This window comes from Megalopta genalis, chromosome 1 (assembly GCF_051020955.1).
Source record: "Megalopta genalis isolate 19385.01 chromosome 1, iyMegGena1_principal, whole genome shotgun sequence".
In the NCBI taxonomy this organism is placed as follows: Eukaryota; Metazoa; Arthropoda; class Insecta; order Hymenoptera; family Halictidae; genus Megalopta; species Megalopta genalis.
Window position 1 is genome coordinate 16296772 of NC_135013.1, and position 25718 is coordinate 16322489.

The 25718-nt window shown below is 42.2% G+C and overlaps 1 protein-coding gene and 1 long non-coding RNA gene across 2 annotated transcripts in view; both read left to right on the forward strand.

Moving 5' to 3' along the window:
- The first annotated feature begins 618 nt into the window (after window positions 1-618).
- Window positions 619-25718, forward strand: part of shaker (potassium voltage-gated channel protein Shaker) — a 489510-nt gene continuing 464410 nt past the window's right edge. Inside the window, exon 1 of the mRNA XM_033473847.2 lies at window positions 619-928. Coding sequence (XP_033329738.1) covers window positions 759-928 — 170 coding nt within the window. The 5' untranslated portion in view covers window positions 619-758. The remainder of the gene's footprint in view (window positions 929-25718) is intronic.
- On the forward strand, window positions 17961-18918 carry LOC143260970 (uncharacterized). The gene is made up of 2 exons (XR_013035243.1): window positions 17961-18198; window positions 18375-18918. It is a non-coding gene; the product is annotated as an uncharacterized LOC143260970 (long non-coding RNA).

The following is a 25718-nucleotide window of genomic DNA, read 5'->3' on the forward strand; positions in this document are numbered from 1 at the left end:
TCAAGGAGCAAGTGAAAGAAGAGGAAACGTCTCGGAACTGAATCTGGTGTGTCGCGGGGGTGCGGGGCCGACGAAGCCTTGTCAACCAACTGAGGATTAGATGGTGGAGGTGCTCGAGAGACAGGCTAGGGAGCCTACGGGGCCGATCGAGGCACCTCGCACCTTTGCAGGGCCAGGAGGCAGCAGCAGCCCTGCCGATCGCTGGCAGCGAGTGCATCGAGTGCAGCGAGTGCAACGGTGGCTGAATCGCGATCCCTTGGAGCATGATCTCTTAGCCGGTGGCTGCGAAGGCTGCGAAGGCTGCGAAGACGGTCCGCTCGTTGCTCAAACCGATCGTCGTGGTTGTTGCGAGTCGCCGCGGGGCCTGGCACAGGTGACCGGCGTTCAGGTGACAGGTGTAAAGGTGATCGGTGTACAGGTGGACATTTCGGTGATCGGATTTCGGTACTGCGCGGAGGACACTGCTCGCGTGGCCGCCGCGACGCCCGAGATCGACCCTCCACGAAACCGAAGAGGAGACGAGGCGGTGCAGGTCGTCGAGATCGAGGCACCGAGGACCGAGATCCAGCCGCCCGTGGATCAAAGTCCAGAACAGCCGCGAAGGGAGCCAAGAAGCGATCAGTTCGCGAGCAGCGAGCAATCGAGCGGCCAGTCGCCGAGAAACGTTGTGCTCGGAGCGGTCGTGCTTCCGGGTAGATTAAAGGATCTGTTGGAGCCCAGGAAGGGCTCCCGAGAAACGAGCGAGACTGGCGAGCGCAATGTGGCAGAGCGGCGGCATGGGCGCCCATGCGGCCAACAATCCATGGATGAAGTTGATGGGCATCGTCCACAAGGAGAGGAGGCACCACGACTCGGGATCCGCCGCTGCCGCCGCCTCTGGGGTTCAGGGATCTGCGACCACCGGCAGCAACGATCGGACCCTCAATCAGTGAGTCGAAACGCTTCTTTTCTACCTTCTTTCCTCTTTTCGCGACTTTACAGGAAATTTCGGATTACTGCGACATCGAGCTTTTCGGGTCTCGTGTACACCGATAGACACGCGGTGTGCGAATAAATTGCCCCGGTTCTTAGTCTCTTTGATTTGCGACCGTGTGTAATTTATGATACGCCATGTCATGAATAGGACTGGCATTTACATCGTGCTGTACCACACGTTGTAAACCACTTTATGCCGCAAGTGTCAGGAACCGCAAGTATGTCGTAACAGTTATACGAGCGACAAACAACTCTGGAACTCGATCTGTTTGGTTATGAACCTTTCAGGCTGAGACGAGGCATAATTCTTTCAGCATAGGATTCTGTTATATCGTGTTACATACTGATATGGAACAGGACGAGTAGAGTTTGCATGTACATGTCATACGATGTTCAATCTGTAATTCTTCTGATTGGGAGAAGATGTGGAAAACCTTGCAGCACTACTGGTTCAGCCCAAACGCGGATAATAAATTGGATATACGAAATAAATATTGTCATATTTGGTAAAGATTTATAAGGAATTTCTTTATCCGATTTGAAGATCTGTGATCAAGTAAAACAGATAGTTCCATCGAGTTAAGATTCGTCGGGCAACGGTTAATCCGTCAATCGCAGAATCAAGATAGAAACGCCGTAGTAAACATAGTAGTTGTGGAAAGTGTATAGGTCGAAACAAAGAAGCAATTGTTTCTTGATGATTATACGGTAGAAACGCGATTTGGATATGTTCGGAAAGCATTCGCAAACTGGAAGCAACCGGCCAGGTAGTTGACGCAGTTTGCCCCGAACGCTGGTTTATTAGGGAGTAATTTCGTGATAGCAGCTGCACAGCTGATTAGGATTATACATAGAGCTTACCCGGTGAGAAGGTTAATGGAAAACATCGCCAAGGGAATTCACCGTCGCGGAACGTTTTCAGTGTTTCCCTGCCTCCATGTTTTTCATGGTCTCTGGTGGGGACAGTGCACAGTCTGTCGCGGTAACACGATAAATTATGTGCAATTACAGCACAAGGAGCCGCAATGAGATCAGGCCTTGCTACCCCGGCCGGCCTAAATGCTTGCATCTCGATTTATTCGCGTTGCTCAAAGCGAATCCGCGGTTCTAACAAAACTACAGCTGCAACTTGGGAGTTCGCCGGTTCGAAACTGACGAAACTCGATTCTCCTGTCTGGGAAACAGTTGCACGAAAAATCACACATCAATCCACTAGACCGCGTTCCATTTATAATTTCGAAGAAATTAGATCCCAGATTTGCTTCTGCTCATTCAATTTTCATTTCGCTCTAAAATTGGTTTATTAACATTTATAAGTGGAGCCGGTTACTGTTAGGTGACCAGTTGCTGTGCCTTTGGCTTTTTATTAGGCACAGTCAACTTTATATTTATCGAATAAGACGTATTCAATTTTTTTATTAGAAAATACACAAAATAAAAGAATACGAAATTCTTTCATTAAAAAATAAACAAGATGCTAGAATACAAAAATTTGATACATTTACTTACATAAATATAAAGTTAATTATACCCAAAAACAAACCACAGGCACAGCAACTGGTCACCCAACAGTAATCGACTCCACTACCCCAGCTACCGAATGAAAAATTTGTTGGTGATGTTTAGGAAGAAAATGATCAGGAAGCACCGTTTCACAGTATTTAGACAGAAGGAAAATTAGTGAATTCTTGTTGAAATATCTATTGAAAAGCGCACGGCTGTCGATGATCGATCTTTCAACTCCGAACGACGGATGGTCCGTAACAAACATGACGGACGAATGCAGAGCCATTTTGGCTGACGATAAAATTCCGACCTTGGCGACTTCCTCGAAGGGCTTTTAATTGCTCATGAAATTTTACGTTTCCTTTAACCGCGCACATGGTATTTACATACAATTGCGTAGATGAAATGAGATGATCCCGTTTCTATTAACCCAAGTGTTTCCTCGAGAATAGCCAATGTTCTCTGTTAATTAGTATCGCGTTCGGACGCGGCTGAGATGATACACGTCACCATGACGAGGGTTGCAAATGCTGGACTCGGATCTTCCGACAAAGCGGTACACCGAACGATTCGAAGTTCGATGGACTTCGGTTAACGAACGCATACATTTTACAATAACCAACGAACTGCTAACAAATTTTTAAACAAGAAATATTAACGCACAATTATGATTTGCGAAATTTGAAACTCCGGAGTCTAGGCTATCGATGGTTTGATACGGTTAAGACGATTCGTGAGACGTTCGAAGAATAAATCAAGGCTAACTTGGTTCGATTGACTATCAAAGTTAAACAATTAGATGGTTCTCAACGGTACACGGACAAAATTTCATCATAGTACACACGCAGTAGCGTGTCAATTTTATTTAAATCGGTTAAACGTGATCGAAACCGATTAAATTACAGAAGAGACATTTCTCGCGCCATTGCAGCTAGTAAAGCCAATCAAGTATTAGGTCGTAGCTTGTAGGGTATATTGTCAACAACCTCTCGAGCACTTTATTAATCGTAGAAGGTTAATTAAGACTAGGACCATTCACAGTTTGCGTATTGGTCGCAATGTTCAGTCAGTATTGGACTGCCGGCCGGTATACTAATCGCTAGCCTGTGTACACTCGAGACAGTGTCTCGATGTTTGACGCAAATGTGTGTATACGACGCTCCCGAGAGAGTTAGGAGCGGTTTGATGGCTGATTTCCGAACCGAACTGACGTTTACGAGCTCACGTTTCTCGGAGAAATTGAACTAGACAGTTCGTTTCTCTGGGTTCGGTTGGCAGGATCTACTTTGACCGTCGTAGCCGGACAATTTGGGTCTTGCTAGGAAATAATTCCTTTTAACTCTCTATTTTCGAGGCGGAAACTCCGTCGATTTACTTAAATCAATAATCAGTTCAATCAAAAAGTGGGCTTTTCGACTATACAATGCATAGGAACAAAGCTCTTTCGTGATCATCAATTAATATATTGTCTAGAATCTGTGGATCGTATTGAAATAAATAATTGGGTATGTAATTTGCAACTTTCTCCAGCAGCCTAACTGCTCAGAGTGCAGAAGGTTGTACAGAGATTAGACAATAGAGAAATAAAAATTTGGCAACCGAGGGTGGAACATCGGTACGTATCCATGAAAATGAAGAAAATTAGATAATTTTCTGAACGCAAGCAATCCTCGTAAGAAGATGCTAAATAAATATATAATAATAAATACAGAATAATAAACCAGGAACGTCACCGAAGGAGTGACGGAGAGCTTGTAGATCAGGATCGACAGAAGCAACGGAAACACTCTCGGAAAGCGATTCTGCGAATATCGCCGAGGTGCGACACGGTATATGGAAATCATATCGATTAACAATCCATCCACAAGTGGTTATCGCGGAAAGGGTCGATTCGATAACCTCCTGCGAGCACGTACATCGCGACAGAAACGTAGAGCTTAGCCTCTCAGAAATTCGCTCGCCAGGCGTCTATGTGTTTCCTGTCGGACACACAAATGTGCCCCGTCACGATCGATAAGACACATGTTCTTTCGGCGGAAATGAACGTGGCCGATGTATTAGGCATCTGAAGTATTTATGCGATATAGACACGGGCGGGTGCTGCGCGAGGCGTGCCGGGTATCCGAAATATTCGGCGTACTTTGCGGAACCGAGTGTGCACTAGGTAACGATGCACCGGGTAAACCCGTAGGGACTGCGGTCGGAAGATCCCTTTATAGGGCCAATTTTGGTCCTTTGGACTCCGACTGTCGCTAGAATTCACTGATTGTGAAATTTACCGAAATTCTATTGTCCTCCAACGTGGAGTAAATTTAGATCGGCGATCTTCATTAACCTAGCGGCCCAACAAAATTCGCTGTGTTTATTTCATTGCACCGCAACGTGAAACTGTAATTTTCATCAGTTCAGGTTCCTAACATTCGACCACTTCCTGCCTGGAAGTCTGGAACGTGAAGCGAAGATCTGTGATTTTCATTGATCCGGATTCGACAACCTAAAATTCATTGGTAATGAGTCTCTTCCGGTCTTCCGAAACGTGAAACGAACAGAGAGCTGTAATCTTCATTAATCTGGACATTCTATAGCTTAACATTCATCGAGCTCCTACCATTGTTCTCCGACGTGAAACAGAAATCTGCGATCTTCATTGATCCGGTGATTCCGTAACCTCAAATTCGCCGACAATGAATTCCTTTCGTTCTTGTGTAACGTGAATTCAACCGAGATCTCTGAGATTTGTATTAATCTGGAAATTCTGCAGCCTAATATTCATTAACACTAGGTCTTACGAAACACTAATTCGCGTCATACGTTGTATCGTCTCCAATGATCCTTAGAAAATCAGGTCTTCTCGATAAAACTTCTCTGAAAGGCATGCATGGATAAACAAACAATTGACATGTAATTTTACAATCGACGTACCAATCGACTCCTGTAAAGATTGATATCCGGCGTTCCAACGAAGCTGTTCGATTTCACGTTGCGGCAGCGTAGTCGGCGTTTTGTCGCTTAACCTGACTTTGCTGGTTCCGCTTGCTCTACTCATTGCCGCATGCGCGAACAACGGATACAGACACTCCCCGCGAAATCCTAAACCGTTTTTACGAAATCGAACACTATACTTAAAAATTCCGTACCAATCGTTTTACGAGACATTAACGAAACAATATTTACATCGGTCGCGAAACAACCGAAACAAACCGAATTCACAATTAGATGGCGTTTTGTAATTCTGTTCTGCGAGAAGTGGCGCTGCGCACGCGCGTTACTGATTACGAGCGATTGCAGATTACAAATTACAGCGTTCTACAGTAGCCATGCGAACTTTAACGAACGGTAAAACAATAATTACCACGGGTAGCTCCCTTGTAAACATGCCGAGATAACTGGAGAGACACTCGCGTCGGTCGGTGAAAGTACCGCGCCTGCGCAGATACGTCGAACCGTTGCGAATGCGTTCAAATGCGACAACAGCGGGAAAATCGTGAATTTTTGAAGTGAAACTACGAAAACAAAGAACGTGGATTGGAACTGGAGCAATCACTTTCGCCGATTGTTTTTCTATGCAATTTGAATTTGAATGCTATGGGTCGCTCACGTGCTGATCTTGCGACGCGTTTGCAACGAACAGATCTGGAGTTCCGCGATTCACTGATCGGCGCGTGCAATGAAGGCGCCACTTTCGCCGCGCCATTTTGTATTAATAGTGTTCAAGAGGTTCTGAAACGTGAGTGCTGCGTCGTGAACGATTTTGCTGAATTTTCCTGGTCACTGGTGTGTAAAGTAAGGAATTGTATTTTATTTCATGTTGATTTACAAGAGTTTATTTTCTTTTTGTCATTCCAAGTAATAGCATAATTTAAGAAAAGCATTTTGGTTATTGTCTATTAGTTTGGTTATTGTCTATTACTTTGGTTATTGTCTATATTAGTCCCGCTATCATCTAAACAAATTCAAGCCACTTGGTCCAGTTTTGAAAAAGTTATTAGGTTTTTAAAGTTTTTAGGTTAAAGTTATTTCGGTTTTGCACCTTTTAATGTGCATGCTCAATTTTGTGAATAACTGTAACTAGGAAATAGCTGTCAACCTAAATTATTCCCCAAAATTGAGATTCAAATGAGAACGCTTAACTGTTCTCTTACCTCGGAGACCGTTTTGTTAGCTTGCACGTTGGGAATTAATATCTGGCAACCGGCACGCTTGTAGACAGAGAACACGCCGTGTATTTGGACCGGGCATTAACATACACAAAGGGAAGGTACAGGAAATCTGTCTTGTATTTTTCCTCGTGACGCGCGGACCGGGGCTAATGCTATGTGTTGGCCACGTTTGCCCAAATTGGCGGGGACTGCTGCAGGAAGAAAATGTCGGTTCACCCTTCATACGACTTTCAGAGCCAAAAATATACTTTATCTCGCGAGAGGAAGACATCTTGCAGTAGTCTCAAATTTGGACTTTTTAATTTTTTGCTTTAAAATTTATTTATAACTTGAAAGATATTCTTCTTCAATTCCTTGCACTATGATCTGTTTTACAGCTACGATGATCAGCATTTTTTGTCGCCAATAATTAATCTCCATTTATAATTATTGCAAACCATTGTATTGTTAATAATCAATTCGTTTCAGACAATGCGTTTCTTTCGTTCTCCTGAAATCTAAAAGAAATTGAGATTATAATTAGTTCTATAACTCTAAAACCTCTGGCTATGGAATCGGGACCATTTTTTCGGGATTTTGTAATGTTGTCAGTGACTGCTCACCGAGAATTCTCTCTTGGTATCATAAAAATATACCGTGTAGGATACAGTGTTCCATTTAGTAGAATAAAGAGTTTTCCTGCGATTCTAATTAATTGACGGGATTAAATGGATGGCTTGATTTCGTAGTGTTCTACAGAATTTTCATAGAAATGTACGAATCATCTAATATTTGTCTGTTTCGTCTGGCTCGTCCGTGCAATCTTCACCGTATTTGCAAGATATATTATTAAAAAACGTATCCAACTCGAGTCTTCGCTTCTATCCTACAATTATATTCTTCAAGCTTGAAATAGCAAAACTGCACGTAAGAAGACGTTTATACCTGCGTGATAACCGTTTCAATTTCACCGTCGATATTTTAACAGGTCTCTAACCAATTAATTGCAACGAAAGAAAATTTCATTTTCTGTAACCATCGGACTAATTTCTCTTATTAACGCTGCGACGACAGAACATTTCTCTTCCTTTGTTACGTTCTCGATTTAATCCAAGTTTCCACGACCTGTGTCCGTCGCCTAATCTTTGGCCGGCACGTTGGAAAAAAGGGAACGGATTACTGTATCAACCGAAAAAGTGATTTAACCGGTGGAGACCGGGTTGGCTGAAGGGATAACGAACCGAGCAAAGTGACAATCGAATGCCCGGGCGAACAAATCAAAGGCAGAGGCTCAAAAATGGGTTTTATCAGTCGCGGGGGTAAACGTCGACGAGCAACAACTGTCGGGACGTAACAGCTGCGCAATTACGCGTGGAACTGTGAACCAACGTGGAGCGGATCGCCGAGTGTTCGCGCCCTCGAATCCCGCGCGCATTTCGTAAACAGAAAATCGCCCGGCCGATATATCGGATTCCGATAAGTCGTCGCCTATAATTAATGAACGAAGACACGGGGATACCGGTCCCCTCGCGGCGCTCCGAAACCCCTTTTCATTAAAGCCGCGATCGAATTAAATGGCCGCGATTCTATCTCGGCTAATCAAACGTAATGCACGGCTGTTATCTAGCGGAACTGTTAATCATTCACGCTCGGGCGATCGCTGGCGATCTACCGCCCTGTCGACGATCTTCCGGCCCCGAAAGATTTATCGTGCACCGTGCATTTTTCAATCGTCCGAACAAATTGTTTCTCCCTTTGTCTCTTTCAAAACTTATCGCCTACGATCGTTCCCGACAACCGAAGTGTACAAATGAAGTCGAAGCTTTGATAATTGACTATCACGCCAACCATCTCTATAACATTTCATATAATTGTGGAGATAGTAGGTTTTGGAAGCGATTTTATTTACGGTAATGTCTCCCTAATTGACGTCGAAATTGCGCACGAAAATGAACAATTTGGTAAGAGGAGATACGATTATTCGAGTCTTGCGGCTCGTTTTTATAGTTGTTGATAATCGATAACCATAAAAAACGAGCCACAAGGCGCGAACAATCGTATCTCATCTTCGGAAATTGTCCATTTTTGTGGACAATCTGAGCGTCGATTAGAGAGACATTACTGTATCACTGAACAGTGATGCGCACAAAATACAATACAAGAAGACAGTAAAGCAGTATACAATAATTCTCGTAAACGCATTATATTATAATTATTATCATGTTATATTATATCATCATCATTATATTATAATATATATTATGATATATATCAATATATATATTGCGTTATATATAATATTATATATAACGCATTATATTATAATTATTATCATGTTATATTATATCATCATCATTATATTATAATATATATCATAATATATATTATAATATAATGATGATGATATAATATAACATGATGATAATTATAATATAATGCGTTTACGCGAGAATTATTGTATATCAGCATCATTATATTATAATTCTATATCGTTACTCGTATCGTAAACCGTAATCGTGATCGTAGCCGCATTCGTAAATCGTAATCATAATCATAAACGTGAGCGTGATCGTAAATTGCGCGTCGACGTTCGTCGCGTTCTGCCTTGTGCGCTGCGAACGCATCCTTTCACCGGTGCGCTGGTCGCACGTTACGAGCTTCTTTCGAATTTGGCCGTGTCGTTCGACCAGCGCCTAGCGCCCGCCGTCGCCTAGCAACGTCGCGATGTTTATATCGCGACGCTACGTACGCACGTACACGTACGTCGCGTGGGGTTGACTCACAGCAGTCCGCGAGCACCGATCGGCTGTTGTGATTTCGGAGGTCGCTCCGAAATCGTAACGTGCTCGCGGTCGCTCCGGTCGTTAACCTTCGGCTCCTACATGTTATTTAGCATGTTTAGCATGTTATTTAACACTATGCCGTCCGGTGGCACCACGCTGGTGCCATGCAAAAACTATCTGTTGTATGCCGGTGGTACCACTTTGGTGGCATTTTAAAAAACTGAAATAACATTTGAACTATATTTCTTGGGTGTTAAAAGGCAGCAAACTAACTATAGCATTGTGCTCATTTAACTAAGAATTAAAATTCTTGGATGACATATCTTAATTTTAGGAATTTATATTACCGCCATCTTCGAAATTTTTTTTTAAATCTAAAATTTCCAAGCTATTATACCGGCGTCAAACAAAAGAATTATATCTAAGATCTGTGTTAACACTGACCGTATCGAGTGCTAAATGTTCTGGTATGCGGTGCCATGTAAAAGTCGGATAATCGTATCTCCTCTTTCCAAATTGTCCATTTTTGCTTTACAAGCTGTGGGACAATTGGAGAGAATTTACTGTACTTAGATTTTTGCAATTTTGCATTTTGTGTTCAATGATTTCCGGTGAAAGCATTTTCATAATTTCAATCATCTTGGAATAAAAAAAAGTGGTCGAATCGATCATTTGACCAGTGACTGTTAATTACCATCATTTGACAAGTTCGTGTTAATTAAATTATATTTTCAACATTCTTACGTTCTGCGTGTCCTGATAAAATTAGAACGATATTATAGATCAATGTTTAAATTAATTTTCATGCTTAAACAAGTACATCTTCGTACCAGTTGTTGCGTCCAGAGACAAGGGCCATAAAAAGGTCCCACCATTGGGGAAACCCTCTCAGGCCCCAACAAGGGTCAAGGCAGACACCCCCCTCCAAGGGGTGATTCGTGCCTTGACCAATAATAAACAATCTACCTCCATCCACGGGTGCTCTTCCACGACTTTCCAGCGTTGGAAGAGCATTCTTCCACCAGCGCTCGCAGAGAGTACAACACAAAAAATAAAGTTCTCTAAGACTACTAGAGACCCTTCCACGTCATTAATTTGCCGTAGGAAGCGCGAATCGAGCGTACAATAGTTCGGTCGCGCATGTACGTTAGGCGACTAACCGAACGTACGGACAAAACACCAGTGACGCCAGATATAGCGTTAAACTGTTTGGAGAGAAACGCAGGTACTTTTTCTCGCTGCGTCACCAAACAACAGTTTCACCGGCGGTAATTCGAGGGAAGATCGACAATCTAGTAATGGCTAATGAAACGGCGACGCGAAAGTTTATCCGCCGTGTTCTCGGGTCTATTTGTATTTATCGACCGACGAAACTCCGGCGACCAATATTTGCGCAAACATTCGGCCTGTCATCCAGTCATTATACACAATTACGGTTCCGTATATTATTATCCGCGCGCTCGGCGGGAGATAACAATTTAATCCATAAATAAACAGACCGAGACCTGGAATTAAAACTCGACCGACCGAGGGAATTCATTTTGGACGTAGTAACGATCGCGTCGCCACCGGGAGAACGTTAATTTCAAGAACAAGAAAAAATATACGATTTCATTCCGAACGCTGACTAAGAGAGAGAGAGAGAGAGAGAGAGAGAGAGAGAGAGAGAGAGAGAGAGAGCCCGAGTTAATTCGAGCTGGCAAAGCTAGCTGCCAGGATGGAAGCACAAAGGAACCGGTTCGAAAATATCCTGGTGCAGGTTATTCGGGGCCGGTCGATCGTATCGGTAGCTTCCCACGAAGAAAATTGACCGAAATTTCGTGGACCAGCTAACGATCCCGGAGTCGGGCTAAGTCGTACGGAAGGAAAGGATTACAGTTAGCGAAGGCAGCCATGGATGCGAACGGGATGACGGCAATTCGACGCGGAACGATCCTCTTTCCTTCATCGAAACGACCCCCCCTCCCACGTTTCCTTTTTTAACAAGATTACGCTAATTTCGCGTCTCCAATTAAAGAACACTTTCATTGCTTGCCGGAATGCTGGCCGTTTATCCGTGCCACATTTGGCCGGGTCTCCAAGAAAAGAATTACACGGTTTTGCTGAATCGACTGCTGTTTCATTGTTCAACCTTCAAGGAATTTCTGCAATTCTAGCATTCAAGTTTTTATGACTCTAAGTAGGTTATTCTAGGTTATTTTCTACGTTTCGTGTAAATCATTGTTCGAAGGCCTTTTTTAACTTTGCGCTGTAACGAGTTACACACTCGTGATGAAGATTTTATACGCAATTTATTAAATATGAATGTCATTCATCTCTTCTAAAGCGATACAAAATTCGATAGTTTTGTTAACACAATTTTAGAAGTGAAAGTAAATGAAAATAAATTAAGACATGTAAGAAACAAAAATTGCCTTGTTCTATTAGACGAATTATTAACCCCTTGATTAGCATTTCCTTCACGATTGCAGTGATTAGACGTTTTTTTATTCTATTCATTTCTTAGAAGAAAAAGAAAATGTATATTTACTGTGTCTATATAATAAATATAGGTCTAAAATTGCCTTGTTCTATTAGACGAATTATTAACCCCTTGATTAGTATTTCCTTCACAATTGCAATGATTAGACGTTTTTCTATTCTATTCATTTCTTAGAAGAAAAAGAAAATGTATATTTACTGTGTCTATATAATAAATATAGGTCTAAAATTGCCTTGTTCTATTAGACGAATTATTAACCCCTTGATTAGCATTTCCTTCACGATTGCAGTGATTAGACGTTTTTCTGTTCTATTCATTTCTTAGAAGAAAAAGAAATTGTATATTTACTGTGTCTATACGTGTATCCACTATTAATTTGATGTCTACTTTTTCTTGAATGTTTAAATGTTGATGACGAGAGAGCAGAATTTTACGTCGACTTAAAAATATGGAATAACGTCCATGCTTAACAGATTATTACTAAAAATCTCTATCACTAGTCGGACTAGTCAAAATACGGTAAAGGGATAAGAACGAAGGTGTTAATCAACGTGCGAAATAAATCATAGTGCAAAGAGTTAAATATATCCAATATCCTTTTGAACTGTCTAAAGCAAAAGCAATCGTCCACTTTAACAAGTATTTAAACAAGATAACAAGCTATCCACGTACGCTATTTACAAGTTCAAGTTCGAGAACTACTTTTCCAAAAAAAAAAAAAAAAAATTAACGAACTTTCTAATATTTTAACGAGTACTATGTCACGCTAACAAGAGTATTTAGCAAGAGCACACAAAAACGCGAGCGAGATTTTAAAAATCCGAGATAACGCTGCCGTTTTATTTTCCGCCGGCTTCCGCGAGTTGGCGAAGGTAAAATCTGGAGGAAGAACGGCGACAACGTTGTCGCCGGGAAAAATTGCAGTGTCGCAGCGTAAGTAATTATTGCCGGGAGAAACGGGCGTGTCGGGTAAAAGAGGCTCGGCCGGGGGACATCAGAAATTAGCTGTCCGGTGGAAAATCGAGAACCGAATTTGCATAGGAAACGTCGGCTACGTGGATATTCAAAAAGGGAAGCCGGCTATCCTTTCCTGACCCGGTTCTAATGAGTTTACGCCAAGAATCGTCGCGTCGAGAACTGCTAAATGAAAGCCGTCCGGGGCTTCTAACGACGGCCGAGTTCCTGCTGGGAATATCGTTCGCACAATTGGCCTAACTCGGTAACGTTCCTTCAACGCGACGGTCTGCCGGCGGGTCTTTTCTGAACACTGGGACAATTTCACCTTTTACTGGTAGGAACCATATTAAAAATCGAAGCGTTTTAATTGACACGTTGAGTGCCGAAAATCAACCCCAAAAATGTTCACAAAGTCCACGTAATTTGATTAATGGAACTGAAAGCAGAAAGCTGAAATTTATGGCCGATATTTGAACTCTATTGCAGTCTAGATATCCTGGTAAAACGCAGTTTCTTCGGATATATTACGATAAACATGAATTTTGAGAATTTATCAAAAATCAGTGTCATCGGTGTTAATTAGCTCGTCGATCCAAGTCGCAGGTCGCAAGTAGAAATTAATATCATAGGCTTTATTAATTATATTAACTTAAATATATATTAATCAATAGTTATTATTCGCTAATAATACCGTCGCTGAAAGGTGACTGATATGGTAATCAAATTATTGAGCACACTTTTGCTAGTAATTATTCATTTTTCGCGAATTGAGAATTAAATGTTGAAAATACTGACGAATCATTCGCAAGAGTTACCGTGTCTAAGACAATGGTTGCAACAACCGTTCGGTTTCTAAAAAGGGAACGATGGAAATTTCAGCTTTTAATGACGCCTGTAGTTCGTGCGTTAAATAAATCAGACGGAAATTTCCGGTCTCCATTGAGGAGTTCCGCAATTGAGCACAAGTCACGCGTATGGCAAAGTATAATAATGCTCTTGCGTGTAGCGATGTACGCCCGGAACGTCATAGCGATACACCCGGAAATACGTTCGGTCGGGTCAATATCTGCTATAGCCGTGTACGAGCACTTGGAATCGCCGTGATAATTTCCCGATTGTTCAAAATTGAACGCGGCTGAATATCGATCTCGAGCATCCTTATCGTTTAGGCGTTTCTGAAACTGTCGAATTGAATAAAACTCGATTACCTAAAGGTATATATATATGTATATAAGGAGGAGGATAGACGTTAAGAGGTCCCCGAGGCTTCGTTAAAGTTTTAATCGTCCCGCGTGAGCAACTTGGGTCGTTGATCACTTAGGTGTAATAAAGTGCGTGGACATTGCTATTCTTAGTCTCGTAGTCACGACGGCGAACAATTGTCTTGGTCAGAAACATTTAAATAATATTTAAATACGTACGTTTCGATTGTTAACGAGACAATGTTTCAATATCTCAAAAACACGAGGAATCTCAGATAAATACAACTGCAGCTCGCGTGGTAGAGCAGACCTTCTTCCTTCAGAAACCATTAACCCCTCGCACTATAACGAATCAGACTGGTGATCAAGATTCCGTATCTACTAAATATGGATGTTATTGATTTTTTCTGAATTTAAATGAAATTCGATTCTTCTGTTGCGAAAATCTGGAAATCGATGTAAATTGAAGACGTACAAGAAACAATGATCGTCTCGTTCTATTATGGAAGTTATTAAGAACGAAGAAGTGCTAATCAATGCAGTTGTAAAAGAAAACTATAGTGCAACGGGTTAAGAAAAATTATAACTCAGATTTGATTTCCAATTCTCCAAATAAAATGATTTCTCGTGTTATGTCGGTGATCCTGCGTCTTGGTCTCTTCTAAAACGATCGAAACACGTTCAAACTTGACTCGAAAATATATTGTTCCATCGAGCAAAGTCTACAAACAATCCATCGTTTACGATTGGCCGAGAAAAAATTCTCAAACTTGAAAGTTCGACTTCTTTTCAATTGAATTTCGGAGAACGTCGGAGATCTTTATAACGGGGGTCTGCTGGTCGGAAGGGCTTGGGAAACTATAAATTAGGCAAATAGGGGGGGGGGGGTAGCTTTACCAAATAGGGTCCAACTTTCGTCGCTGTACGTGACCAAAATTCCTGGCCACGTCAGTGGGCAACGGGAGCAGAGAGGGATGCTCGAATAGAATCGGCGGCGACTCGAACCGCTTATATCCCCGGATGCCGTACTGGATAGAAGACGTGGAACTCGTTGGAAAGACGTCGGGTCGTTCCATAAGTAACACGGTTTCGTAACGAAGCGAGAAACACGGATAAAAAGTGCGGCAACAATCATTCCGCCGTGTAGAGGTGTCGCCGACAACTAACAGAACGGACACGCGTCGAGCAACGACTGTAGTTCTTGAATTCTTTACCGCCTCCCGTAGGATCGCGACCGTTTAACCTGTCCTTTACCCGCGTTCCGCGAATGCCGTGGCTCTTTGCGGAAATAAAACCGCAAACGGCCGACGTGCAATATTTCTATCGCTGGCAGGAGCTGTTCGCGAGCTGTTCCTTAGGCTTGCGAAATGTTGCACGGATTTCGCACGAAGTGTCTTGATCGAGCTGTAAGCGTCGGCTTCTGTATAAACGTCATTTTCGAATTTAAGTGTCCCCGACTGGTTATTATAAATATTCTTCAGACATTCTAAAATAAGGGCGATCAATATTTCTCTGACAAATATCATTGTCACTTGGTAAAAAAGATTCGAAAAGTTCACGCTCCGTGACTTCTTCATTGCTTCGAACGCGGCCCGATGCCGTCGCGCCCCAAGGTCGAAGCGGATGTTGCTCGCTCGACCACCTTGCACTTGCCGAGCTTACCGCTCATTGGTTACTGGTTTTTGTTAATAACTCGTAAACGAAGCCGTGGATTGCATTTTCGCCCAGGAAAAGGTTACTTCGAATGACCTCAGGAACCCCCCATTTTCCGGAAATGCGATAATTAGATAAGAATTAAATAAATAAAGAAATTATATACTAATGATTTTTGAATGAAGCACAGAAGAAAAAGATTTATTTGATAGTAAATATACAATGATGCGCCATTGGACCGTCAAGTGACAATTTGAAAGAAATACCATCAAAAATTTATAAAAAAAAAAATACTTAACCCATTTAGTGCCGAACAACAATAAATCGTTGTTAGTTAATCCCGAGGAAATGTTATTTTCTTAATATTCCTAGTTACCAGTTTTTACAAAATTGTTATTATTTCTTTACCAAACTACATCAAACAGATTCGGTATACAGTAATGTCTCTCTAATTGACGTTCAGATTTTCCTCAAAAATGGACAATTTTTGGGAAGAGGAGATACGATTATTCGAGCCTTGCGGCTCGTTTTTTTTAATTGTTGACAATCGGTAACTATAAAAACTAACTGCAAGGCTCGAATAATCTCCTCTTCCAAAATCGTCCATTTCTGCGGACAATCTTAGCGCCAATTAGAGAGACATTACTGTACTTCGCTCAGATGCACAGGACGCGTCTGGTCGGCGCTAAGAGGGTTCAGAATTCTTATCGCGTCCAACCGTGACACGCGTGAAACGATGGAAACGCTTCGCAAACTGTTAACCGCCAAGATGCGTAATCGCGCGAAGGTGAATCTCGGCCCCGGTAGAGAACCTAGCCAGGTGGTTTAGCCAGCGGAGCGTAGCGGTAGGATTCATCGCACGTGGCAAAGCGCGAGGCGTCCGTGTGTGTTCTCGCTGACCTAATACTTATCAGAAAGCAAGTAGGTCTCGCAGAGGAGTTTGAATAGTAGCGGAGAGGCATTGTTAGTCGGCGCGTAGAGCTTGCGAGCACGTACATATATTCTCCGACGACGAGCTATCCCGTCTTGTTTGCCGTTGTCGCGACCTAAACCCTTCGTTTCTGCGGAGAAGAGGCAGGGTTTCGCGCGCGCGCGCGCTCTCTGTCCCTCTACCTTTGATTCTCAACGGTATAGAGTTTTGCGCGAGAGTAGGCTACGTGTGCTACGCCCGTGGGCGAAAGTGGCGGAGCGGCAACCGGCGTTGCATTGTTGCGCCGGTGGAAAAAACAACGCACGGGCACGGCTCGTGTTTCCAACGGTGCCGCGGAAAACTGTTGAAAACCAGGCGAAAGCGGAACAAAGAGGCCGATGCTTGTCCGCGGAGTTTTCCGGGCCGACAATGCCGCGCGAAGCGAGCCAGGATTCCATAGACATCGTTTCGCTTCGTCCCATCCCGGCCCATCGGAACAGATCCTCGAGCGTGTTTTTGTTCCGCGGATAAAGCGCGAGCCACGATTATCAGTCCCCTGCCTCCTCTCTTCTTTTCGGAAATTATTCTCCTCGGAGCCGCGATAAATAATTCGAATCGACGGGGCGCGCTCCTCCCGACAACCTCTCGATAAGGTACACAGGCAACTCTTTCTCCGGCCGCGTGAACGATGCTTCTCTTCTCTTCTCTTCTCTTCTCTTCGCGCCTCCCCTTGCCTCTCGAGGGCCCTTTCGGCCGTCCTCGATTCCGGCGTGTAATGAAATCGCGGACCTCTTTCACCGGATAGAGGGAAGCCCGAGATATTGATATCGAGCGTTAAAAGAGGGAATTCATTTGATTACCGGCCGCGTCGCGTCCCTCCCTCGGCGAAATGCAGCCGAGTAATATTCGAGCTCCGATCCGACCCGGCTAACTTCAGAGATGGATCTACGACTTGGCTGCACCACCGTCGCTTGTTAATATCGATCCGATCGGAGGACACCCGCGAGGACTATTTCTTCTACGCTCGAAACGCCAACGTACATCTTTGTCGCGACTTCCGGGGTTTCTTCGATTTCCGACACCCTTCTTTCTGGAACGACCGAAATGTATGAACAATTTCAGAGCACGGGACGTTCGATTACGTCGAGGATGGAGAACAAGAAATTTTTACACTCTCCTCGTGAGATATCTCAAGTTGTAAACGATTGTCTAGTCGAATAAGATAATACAGTAATGTCTCTCTAATTGGCGCTCAGATTGTCCACAAAAATGGACAATTTTGGGAGAGGAGATACGATTAATTTGAATCTTGCCCCTCGTTTTTATAATTACCGATTCTCAACAATTATAAAAACGAGACTCGAGGCTCGAATAATCGTATCGCCTCTTCCCAAATTGTCCATTTTTGTGCACAATCTGAGCGTCAGTTAGGGAGACATTACTGTAGCTGTTAGACAAGTGCTGCGGTAATCGCTCATCTTATGATTTATTTTACCGCAGGAATTAGAACTTCTCTGTCGTTCATAATATCCTGCAAGACGAGAAAATCCATCTTGCTGCGTCCGTATTTTCTTCAATGGCTTTGATACAGGTAACAGAAAAATAACACGATTATTTGATACATTAAATTTACGCAAATTTAAATTAAATACGTTGTTAATACAAGGAAAGTTAATATAACAGCCATACGACGATTCGCCGCATATTTGAAAGCTTAAGGGTTACGCCCGAATAATTCTAATAATTATGATCCGTATAAATTCTCAGAGAACTGTGCTAAGCTGGAAGTGGCCCCTCGCGGATTTTGGTTTCTTCCGGCAAGCTGGAGCCAACTGTGCAGGTTGGAAGGCTCTAAACTGCGGTCTAGTGATCTACCAACGTCTGGCGATCTACCAACTCTTGCCTGCTAACCGCACGCGAATTACTCGGGATAATAGAAAGAGAAATTGATAACCGAGCAGCCGCTTTTCACGTGAATCAGTTTTATGGAGAGATATCAGTCTTTCCTTTCGCAAGAGATCTTGCGAATCATCGTGTTTGCCACCGACTCTGACGCAGCGAGCAGATGCTAGCTCTGATTTTTAATTCTGCATTTCTCAAGCCCGCAATGCGCAATCTTGCAATTTACGTCGAGAGATAAGATTCTTGCTGTGAACTTTAACACTTCGTAATCGGATGTTCCTTCTTCAGGGGACATAACATCATTTTGCTGATTATTATGGTACATTCGAAATTAACATCTTTTTTTTCATAAAATCTGTATTAAATTAGCCCTGGTCACGTTTTAAATAACATATTATTTCAAATGTCACCTGTTATTTTATTTTATAATTATCTGAAATAATTGTGAAATTCTTGTTGGAAATTATATGGTGATCTTATTGTCAGCTCTCAGACTGAGATTTATATTGACATCCTCATTAACATTTCTGCAAGATAGAACGGTCGATCTAACTATGTTAAATGATTATCCGATAATAAAAAACATGTTTCTGAAGATATTAGATGTACCTAGACAAAAGAAATAAACTTCTTGAAGAAAGAGTTTTTACTTGAAGCAAATTGCCGTTAAGAGAGCGTTTTGCTTGAAGCACATTGATCTAAAGATTTCTTAAAATAAAATATTTTTGTTGCATATTATTTTGACGATTATTTCCTTTGTGACATAAAACCTTGTGAAATAAATCGTTATTTTAAATAATTATTATTTTAAACGGATCGATATTATTTTTGTTTTCAAATAATAGCATTGAAAACAATGGTTCGAAATTAATTATTTCAAATCATTATTTCTTATTTTCATTTCAGATAAAATGTATCCAGGTTTGATATCAACAGAATCTATTTTTATCTTGTATTTAACGCTATCAGTGACCGGTGTGCATTGCCTCATAAAAGTGAGAAGATCGAATTTATACAGATTTTGTAAAGTTCTTATTATAAAACTTGCTGCAACAATACGATTTATTCAAGCATATCCTGTAAAACAGTCTGTAAAGTTCGTAGAACTCAAAAAAATAAGAAACCGGTCATTTTGACCGTGGCAGATTCTGTTTCTACAATCTTCCATTTTCTTCAAACCGTTACTTGCTACTTCGCCAATAAATACATACGTCCGAGTTTTTGGTAGGCGACGGGAAGAAATTCTCTAAAAGGTTAAAACAGTATCGTCGCATCATCAATCTTCTAAAATTACGCGGCGTTATAAATATTTTTAGAATCAGCCATTCGATGCGGTGAACATTCTATGCATATTCAGAGGGTCGAGTCTTCGCCTTGTTAGACCGGCACTCGAATAACTTCGTAGCAAGCGTAAAGTCATTAAAAATAGTTCCGAACCGGTGGAGTATCGATACCGGAGCGTAATTAACAAGAGAGCCTTTCGCTTTCTGTGTCACGAGCCGCCGTAGAATGTCTGACACTGAATCGAGTCCGAGGAAGCAGCGTTCCAGGAAACGAGGCTATTATAGAGAGGGCGAATCGCAGGTGCGAATGCGCAAGGATTCGATGTTTATAGCGACAGTCCAATCATCCTGCTGCAACAACGATGCATCTGCAATTCGGAGCCATTCGTCAGCGGTGCAGCAGGACATCCGCCCGGCCGTACCGCCCGCCTCATAAATCTGTCTGAAATTAGCCGAATTAGCCTCGGCCCGCCTTGTGATTACAGGGAGCAGCTCGCTCGTTTCTGGTATCGCGATTGGCCGGGCCCGGTGGTTCTCGATACGTCGGCCATTTTTCGAGCTCGCGGTCAATTGCACACGGCTATACGTCATCCGGCAATCCGCGCTTTCTCGCGGCTCGTTCGACCTGCAATTAGGTCGCACGAACGACTCCAGATTTCTTTCGTTGGATTTCTCGCTCCACTCGACGTTTCGCATCCTTTAATCCGGCTGATTTAATTGCACCAGCGGAACATTGCTTTTTGCCAGCTAGAGTAGCGGAGCCGGTATCTGTGGGATAGCCAATCACTGTGCCGCGTCAGTTTATATTCGAACTTAATTAGCTCTATGTTTGTCAAATAAGGCGCGTTGAATTTTTATGTTTAACACGTTGACTGCCGCGTCACCCGTATTCGGGTGACAGCAAAAGTTCTCATCAGGCCACGTCACCCGTAACTCGGGTGACGCTGATTTGACTACTTACAAAGGATTTCCGAAAATATTTCGCCAAATATTCTACAGGAGGTAATGAAACGATTGAATTCTTATAAAAATGGTTTATTAAAAAAATTATTCGCAGTGCATAACATTAAAACATTCTCTGCAAAGTTGAGGTTGATCAGGACAGCTTGGACAAAAATTTGTTTGTTTTTTCAGATATGTTTGTGCCTCTGATCGGTCCATTTCGTATCTTTTATTTGAACTGTAGCTTCCTCAGTATCATCAACATTTCTTTCTTCTTGCATGACCAATTCTCGTAAAATCTTGTCAATAGTATCTTCATAACATTCATTATCACTAAGATTATATTTATCAGTATCCAAATCAGAATCTGACGATGTAATTTTATTTATGCTTCTCCTTCCGGGCAATCCGATCTCTTTTCATTATTGAAAAGAAATAAGGGCAGAGATTTTAAGTTATACCATTCGGTACTCGACAAAGATTCCAACTGTTCATGCAGGAACAGAAACAGATATGAATTAACAGCGCACGCTTCCTATAGCGGCACGGGTGGCCTGTAGGAGATTTTGTTGTAAATACGTGTGGCAGTGAACGTGTTAAAAAGACTCGTTTTTATACCTGCCGGTTGTCAACAATTATAAAATTGAGAGTCGCGAGACTCGAACAATCGTATCCCCTCTTCGTTGTCCATGCTTGTTTACAAGCTGAGAGACAATTGCGGAGAATTTACTGTATTCGATCGACCTACGACGAATGTGTTTACACTCGATGTTCGAAATAACAACTGGTACATTGAGATTATGGCGCTTACTTTGACATGGAATTGGCGAAAATGACAAAATGACGTGTATGCGTAACATACGGTGCTAGAGCAACGAATCCGTCATTTTCAATGCATACACCTAATATTATAACATAAATCGTACAAAGTTGAAATAAATTCAATTTTGTCATTATTATAAAACAATATCCATTAGGGTTCTGTAGTTTTAATGTTTATACATGTACATTTGCAAGTCCCTTTACAAAATCATATTAATTTTGATTTTTTAAATGCTAGTACTGCTCTTTTTGTGAAATTATTTCGATACATTTGTAATAAACTTACGTATCTCTTTACAATAAAAGTTTCGATCTTTTTCATTAATTTGTACGCCTCGTTACAAAGAACGATTCTATTCTTAATCGTAGCAACCAGACAATTAAATTATGCATTCTATTGAATGGTCACTTTTCATCACAACGGCCAATTAATTATAGCTAACGACCAATTAGAATGTGACAATTCTTTTCACTCGAAGACGATAGAATTTGTTGGCGCAATTTCAGATCGCTAAACAAGTGCATATCTTGCGACTCGAAGCGAAATATTGATCAGAAACCAGTTGAACATCGACGATAAAGTTAATATTTGTCGAAAATTGTTAAAAGATCGCGCCTGGATAGAATGAAATTCTCGGCGAATCGAATTATTTCTTTCCACGCCGCGGTTGCGGGGAGCGATCAGACCCGTCGTCGACGCAACGCGGTTCTCTCGTCGCCCGTGTCCCGCAAATTCAATTCTCGACGGTTTAAACGGCGACAACGTGGTCCGAGGGACGTGACGTATAGCCGAAACTTTGCTGGCGCTGGTTTTCTCGCAGATCCTGCATGGAATCAGCCGGTGCCAGCCGAACCGCGTCCCCCGGTATCTCGATTAGGATTCAACACGCCCCGCGGAGCCAAAAAGATTCTTTTATTGCCGGTATATCGCGTTGTACGCTCGCCTTGACTCGAATTCGTTATTAGTTGCCCGGTCTGGGTTATCTTTTTATTAGGTCGTGTAATACGAAATGCCGGGTTCCTCGAGGACGCGGGGGCGGGCAAATCGGTTTTTAAATTCGAACGGCGTGTCCCGCTGGTCCAAATTTCTCTATCGCGGAACATCTCGTGTTTCGAATCCCCCTGGATTTGGCATACTCGATTTCTTCGCGGTGATTTAATCCTGCGGCGACCCTGTAGTCGGATTATGCCGGGTCACCGTACATTTTATCGATCCTTTGATAAGGGTTGACGAGTTGATTTGTCGTTAGTATCATTCCATGGAATTCCAGCAATAATTCTTCCGCTCTATCGTGTCGCGGTATCCGCATTGCAATACGAACTGCTTCATTAATTCAAAGTTATCTCTACTTTATTTTAGAGTTAAAAACTCATTTGGTTGGCAGACTGAAATTCGTTGACTTGTTTATTTATCCACTAATATTGTCGCCTAGCAAAGTTTCGACGCTTCTACAGCACCTTCGTTGCTCTAATTTATGATACCGATTGACCTGGTAAAATGTTACAATCGTTGCAATTATGTCTGTCGTTTAATTCACACAGAACTGTTACACAGAAAATTGTTAATAAGAATTGTTAAAAATAATTCTTAACCAATTAACACTTCGTCGTCTGTAATAATTTAACCTAATAGAACGAAACAATTTTTGTTTCTGCTGTGTGCTCATTTTTTTTTGCATCTCCAGAACCTTATAACCGAAGAATCAAATTTTGTTTCGATTTCGAAGAAACGAATAACGTTATAATGACATAATAAGAAGAAGCGTGCTGGTCTCGTTGTTACAGTACAAGCGGCTAAAAAATGTATCACACGGAACATAATTATAAGCTTGATCGTGCATAAAGTTGGCTCTTATCGTAGATCTTGTGACCTCGATGTGACTTGGAACGAAAACATTTTAGAAAGAAAATGCCGGTCGCGTGGAATAGATAGCGATTCTTGCGACTCCTTCGAATTCTCTTCCATGGAACGGTTTTGGGAGAAATGTAGGGAAATCTAGAAGCCGCGCACCGCAACAATTTTTCCCGGCGCGCATCGCTGTTGGAATTTCACACCTTCTCGAGCACCCTCCACGGCGTGGTGAGTCGCAAAGTGTGCTCGAGCACCTGTTAATACCCCCCGCTAGTCGACACGCACCGTTCAGCGCCCTCTGTCACGCGATTAAAATATAACCGTGCAAATTTTCGACGCTTTCTAACATCGACCGGAATCGCCACCCGCGTTTCCACCTCTTAGCCGTCCACGATCCATTTTTTTTCCGAGCGCGTTCGAGGAAAAACACTGTTCCGACAACCATAAATCAAGACGGCTTTCGGCATCGGTCGCTATTCATGGTTTGATCCGAACTTATGCACGCCCAGTTCGCTGTACCGTCGTTGACGTGGGCTTAAAAATATGTTGGAAGAAGAAAAAATGCTCGCTGGACTGTACAGGTGATAGTTAGTCTTCCCTCGGAAGATCGACTTTGAAAGAAAAAAAATGCTGAGGGAAGAAAAAGTCATTCTAGACTGTATAGGTGATAGTTAAGTCTCTTAGAAGATGAACTTGTTGGTAACAATTTAAGGTAGTTCTTTCGAAATGTTTTTTGTTATACTTGTTCCAAAAGGGTGAATTTTGTTACTAAATCTAATAAAATTACCCGAATTACGTAGGGTTAATTTTTCTTTAAACTTCGTCTACTTATAATTACTTATTATTACCTAATTTATAATTATCTACTTATAATTAGCAGGTCATCATGCTTGATGACCAAGACTTTGTATTTCACGTGAAGAACATCAAATTAATTTTGCAAATAATTATTTAAAATTGTAACACACGTAGCATGATATTTAGAGAATTTATAGCTTGACTTTTTTACGACATTTTTATCATATTGTTAAAGAGGACACGATGTATTTAATATGCCAAATGCATTAAATATGACTATGTACGATAGTGATTCTGGTAGCGAACGTGTTAAATAAACTTCCATCGGAACGCACTAAGTTATCGTCTGTGAAACAAAACGATATTCGCATGAAATAAAAACTTTATTATTCAGAAATAAAACCAAGTTAACAATGTCGCGACTCATATTTAGCACACATTTTACTCGGTCATGCGACACCGATACGAAATTCCGCGTTTTCTAGAGAACGAAATGCGAAAATAGGAGCATTTTGTAGAGAGCAGTTTTTAGAATAAATATTTGTTCGCCAGAAATTATGGTCGGGGGGTTCGCAAGGACTGTCCTTGTCTATTCGCAGAGATTTAATAGTTTCAGCTGAGAAAATTCCGAAAATTTCTGAAGCATGGTTGGATTTATGCTAGCCACTTGGCCCGACGCGGTGTTCCCGCGGTGCGTCCTTGTGTGGAAGCGCGAGATATCCGGTGGAGAGCATTTGGCACGCGAAACTAGAAAACGATGGAATCGATGCTGGCTCGGTCCCTCTTGCCGTCGTTTATTTTCCTTAACACCGATATATATATATCGGACGTGTTCGATCAAATTGACCGCGAGCCATTGATTCTTACTCCCTTCAACGTGCCTCGCCGCCCACGCTACGTGGCGTGCCCGAGAAAACCCGGAGAAACCTGCAGAAAGCTCGATCGAAAATTCACGATTACCGCTAATCCGTGCCCCAAGTGTTGCCGCTCGCAACCAACCATAACTTTGTCTATTTTACGATTAATTCCACTGAACAACACCTGTTTCGGTGAAGCCGTTCCTCGACATCCTCCTCGGCTAATCGGAGATCAGCCACTTTGAGAATTTTCCGCGCTTTGGCTGTGGGGTCTCTATTGGAGACAGCTGTGTGCGTGTGTATACGTTTCAACGTGTTCAGGCAATGTTTGAAGTGAGCGAGAACACGAAGCTATTCGAAAAGAAAAAGGTTTATTGAAAACATGTTTCACCAAATGTGGACGGATTTTTCAACAATGCAACTCCTTTGGGAGAACGACTTTCGGGTCGACAGCGAAATTTCGCAGCGAAACGGTTCCACAATGGGCACATGCTCTCTTGAACATGGTGCTCGTTTCAAAAGGAGGTGCATTAATTTCTTCAGAAAACAATTCTAAGCGTGACCTTCTTTTCGGACGAGGCCGCTACGTGTTAACGACAAGGGCAGATTTAGCAAACCTCGCTTAACAAATTGATACGGCGCTTTTTGTGCTCGA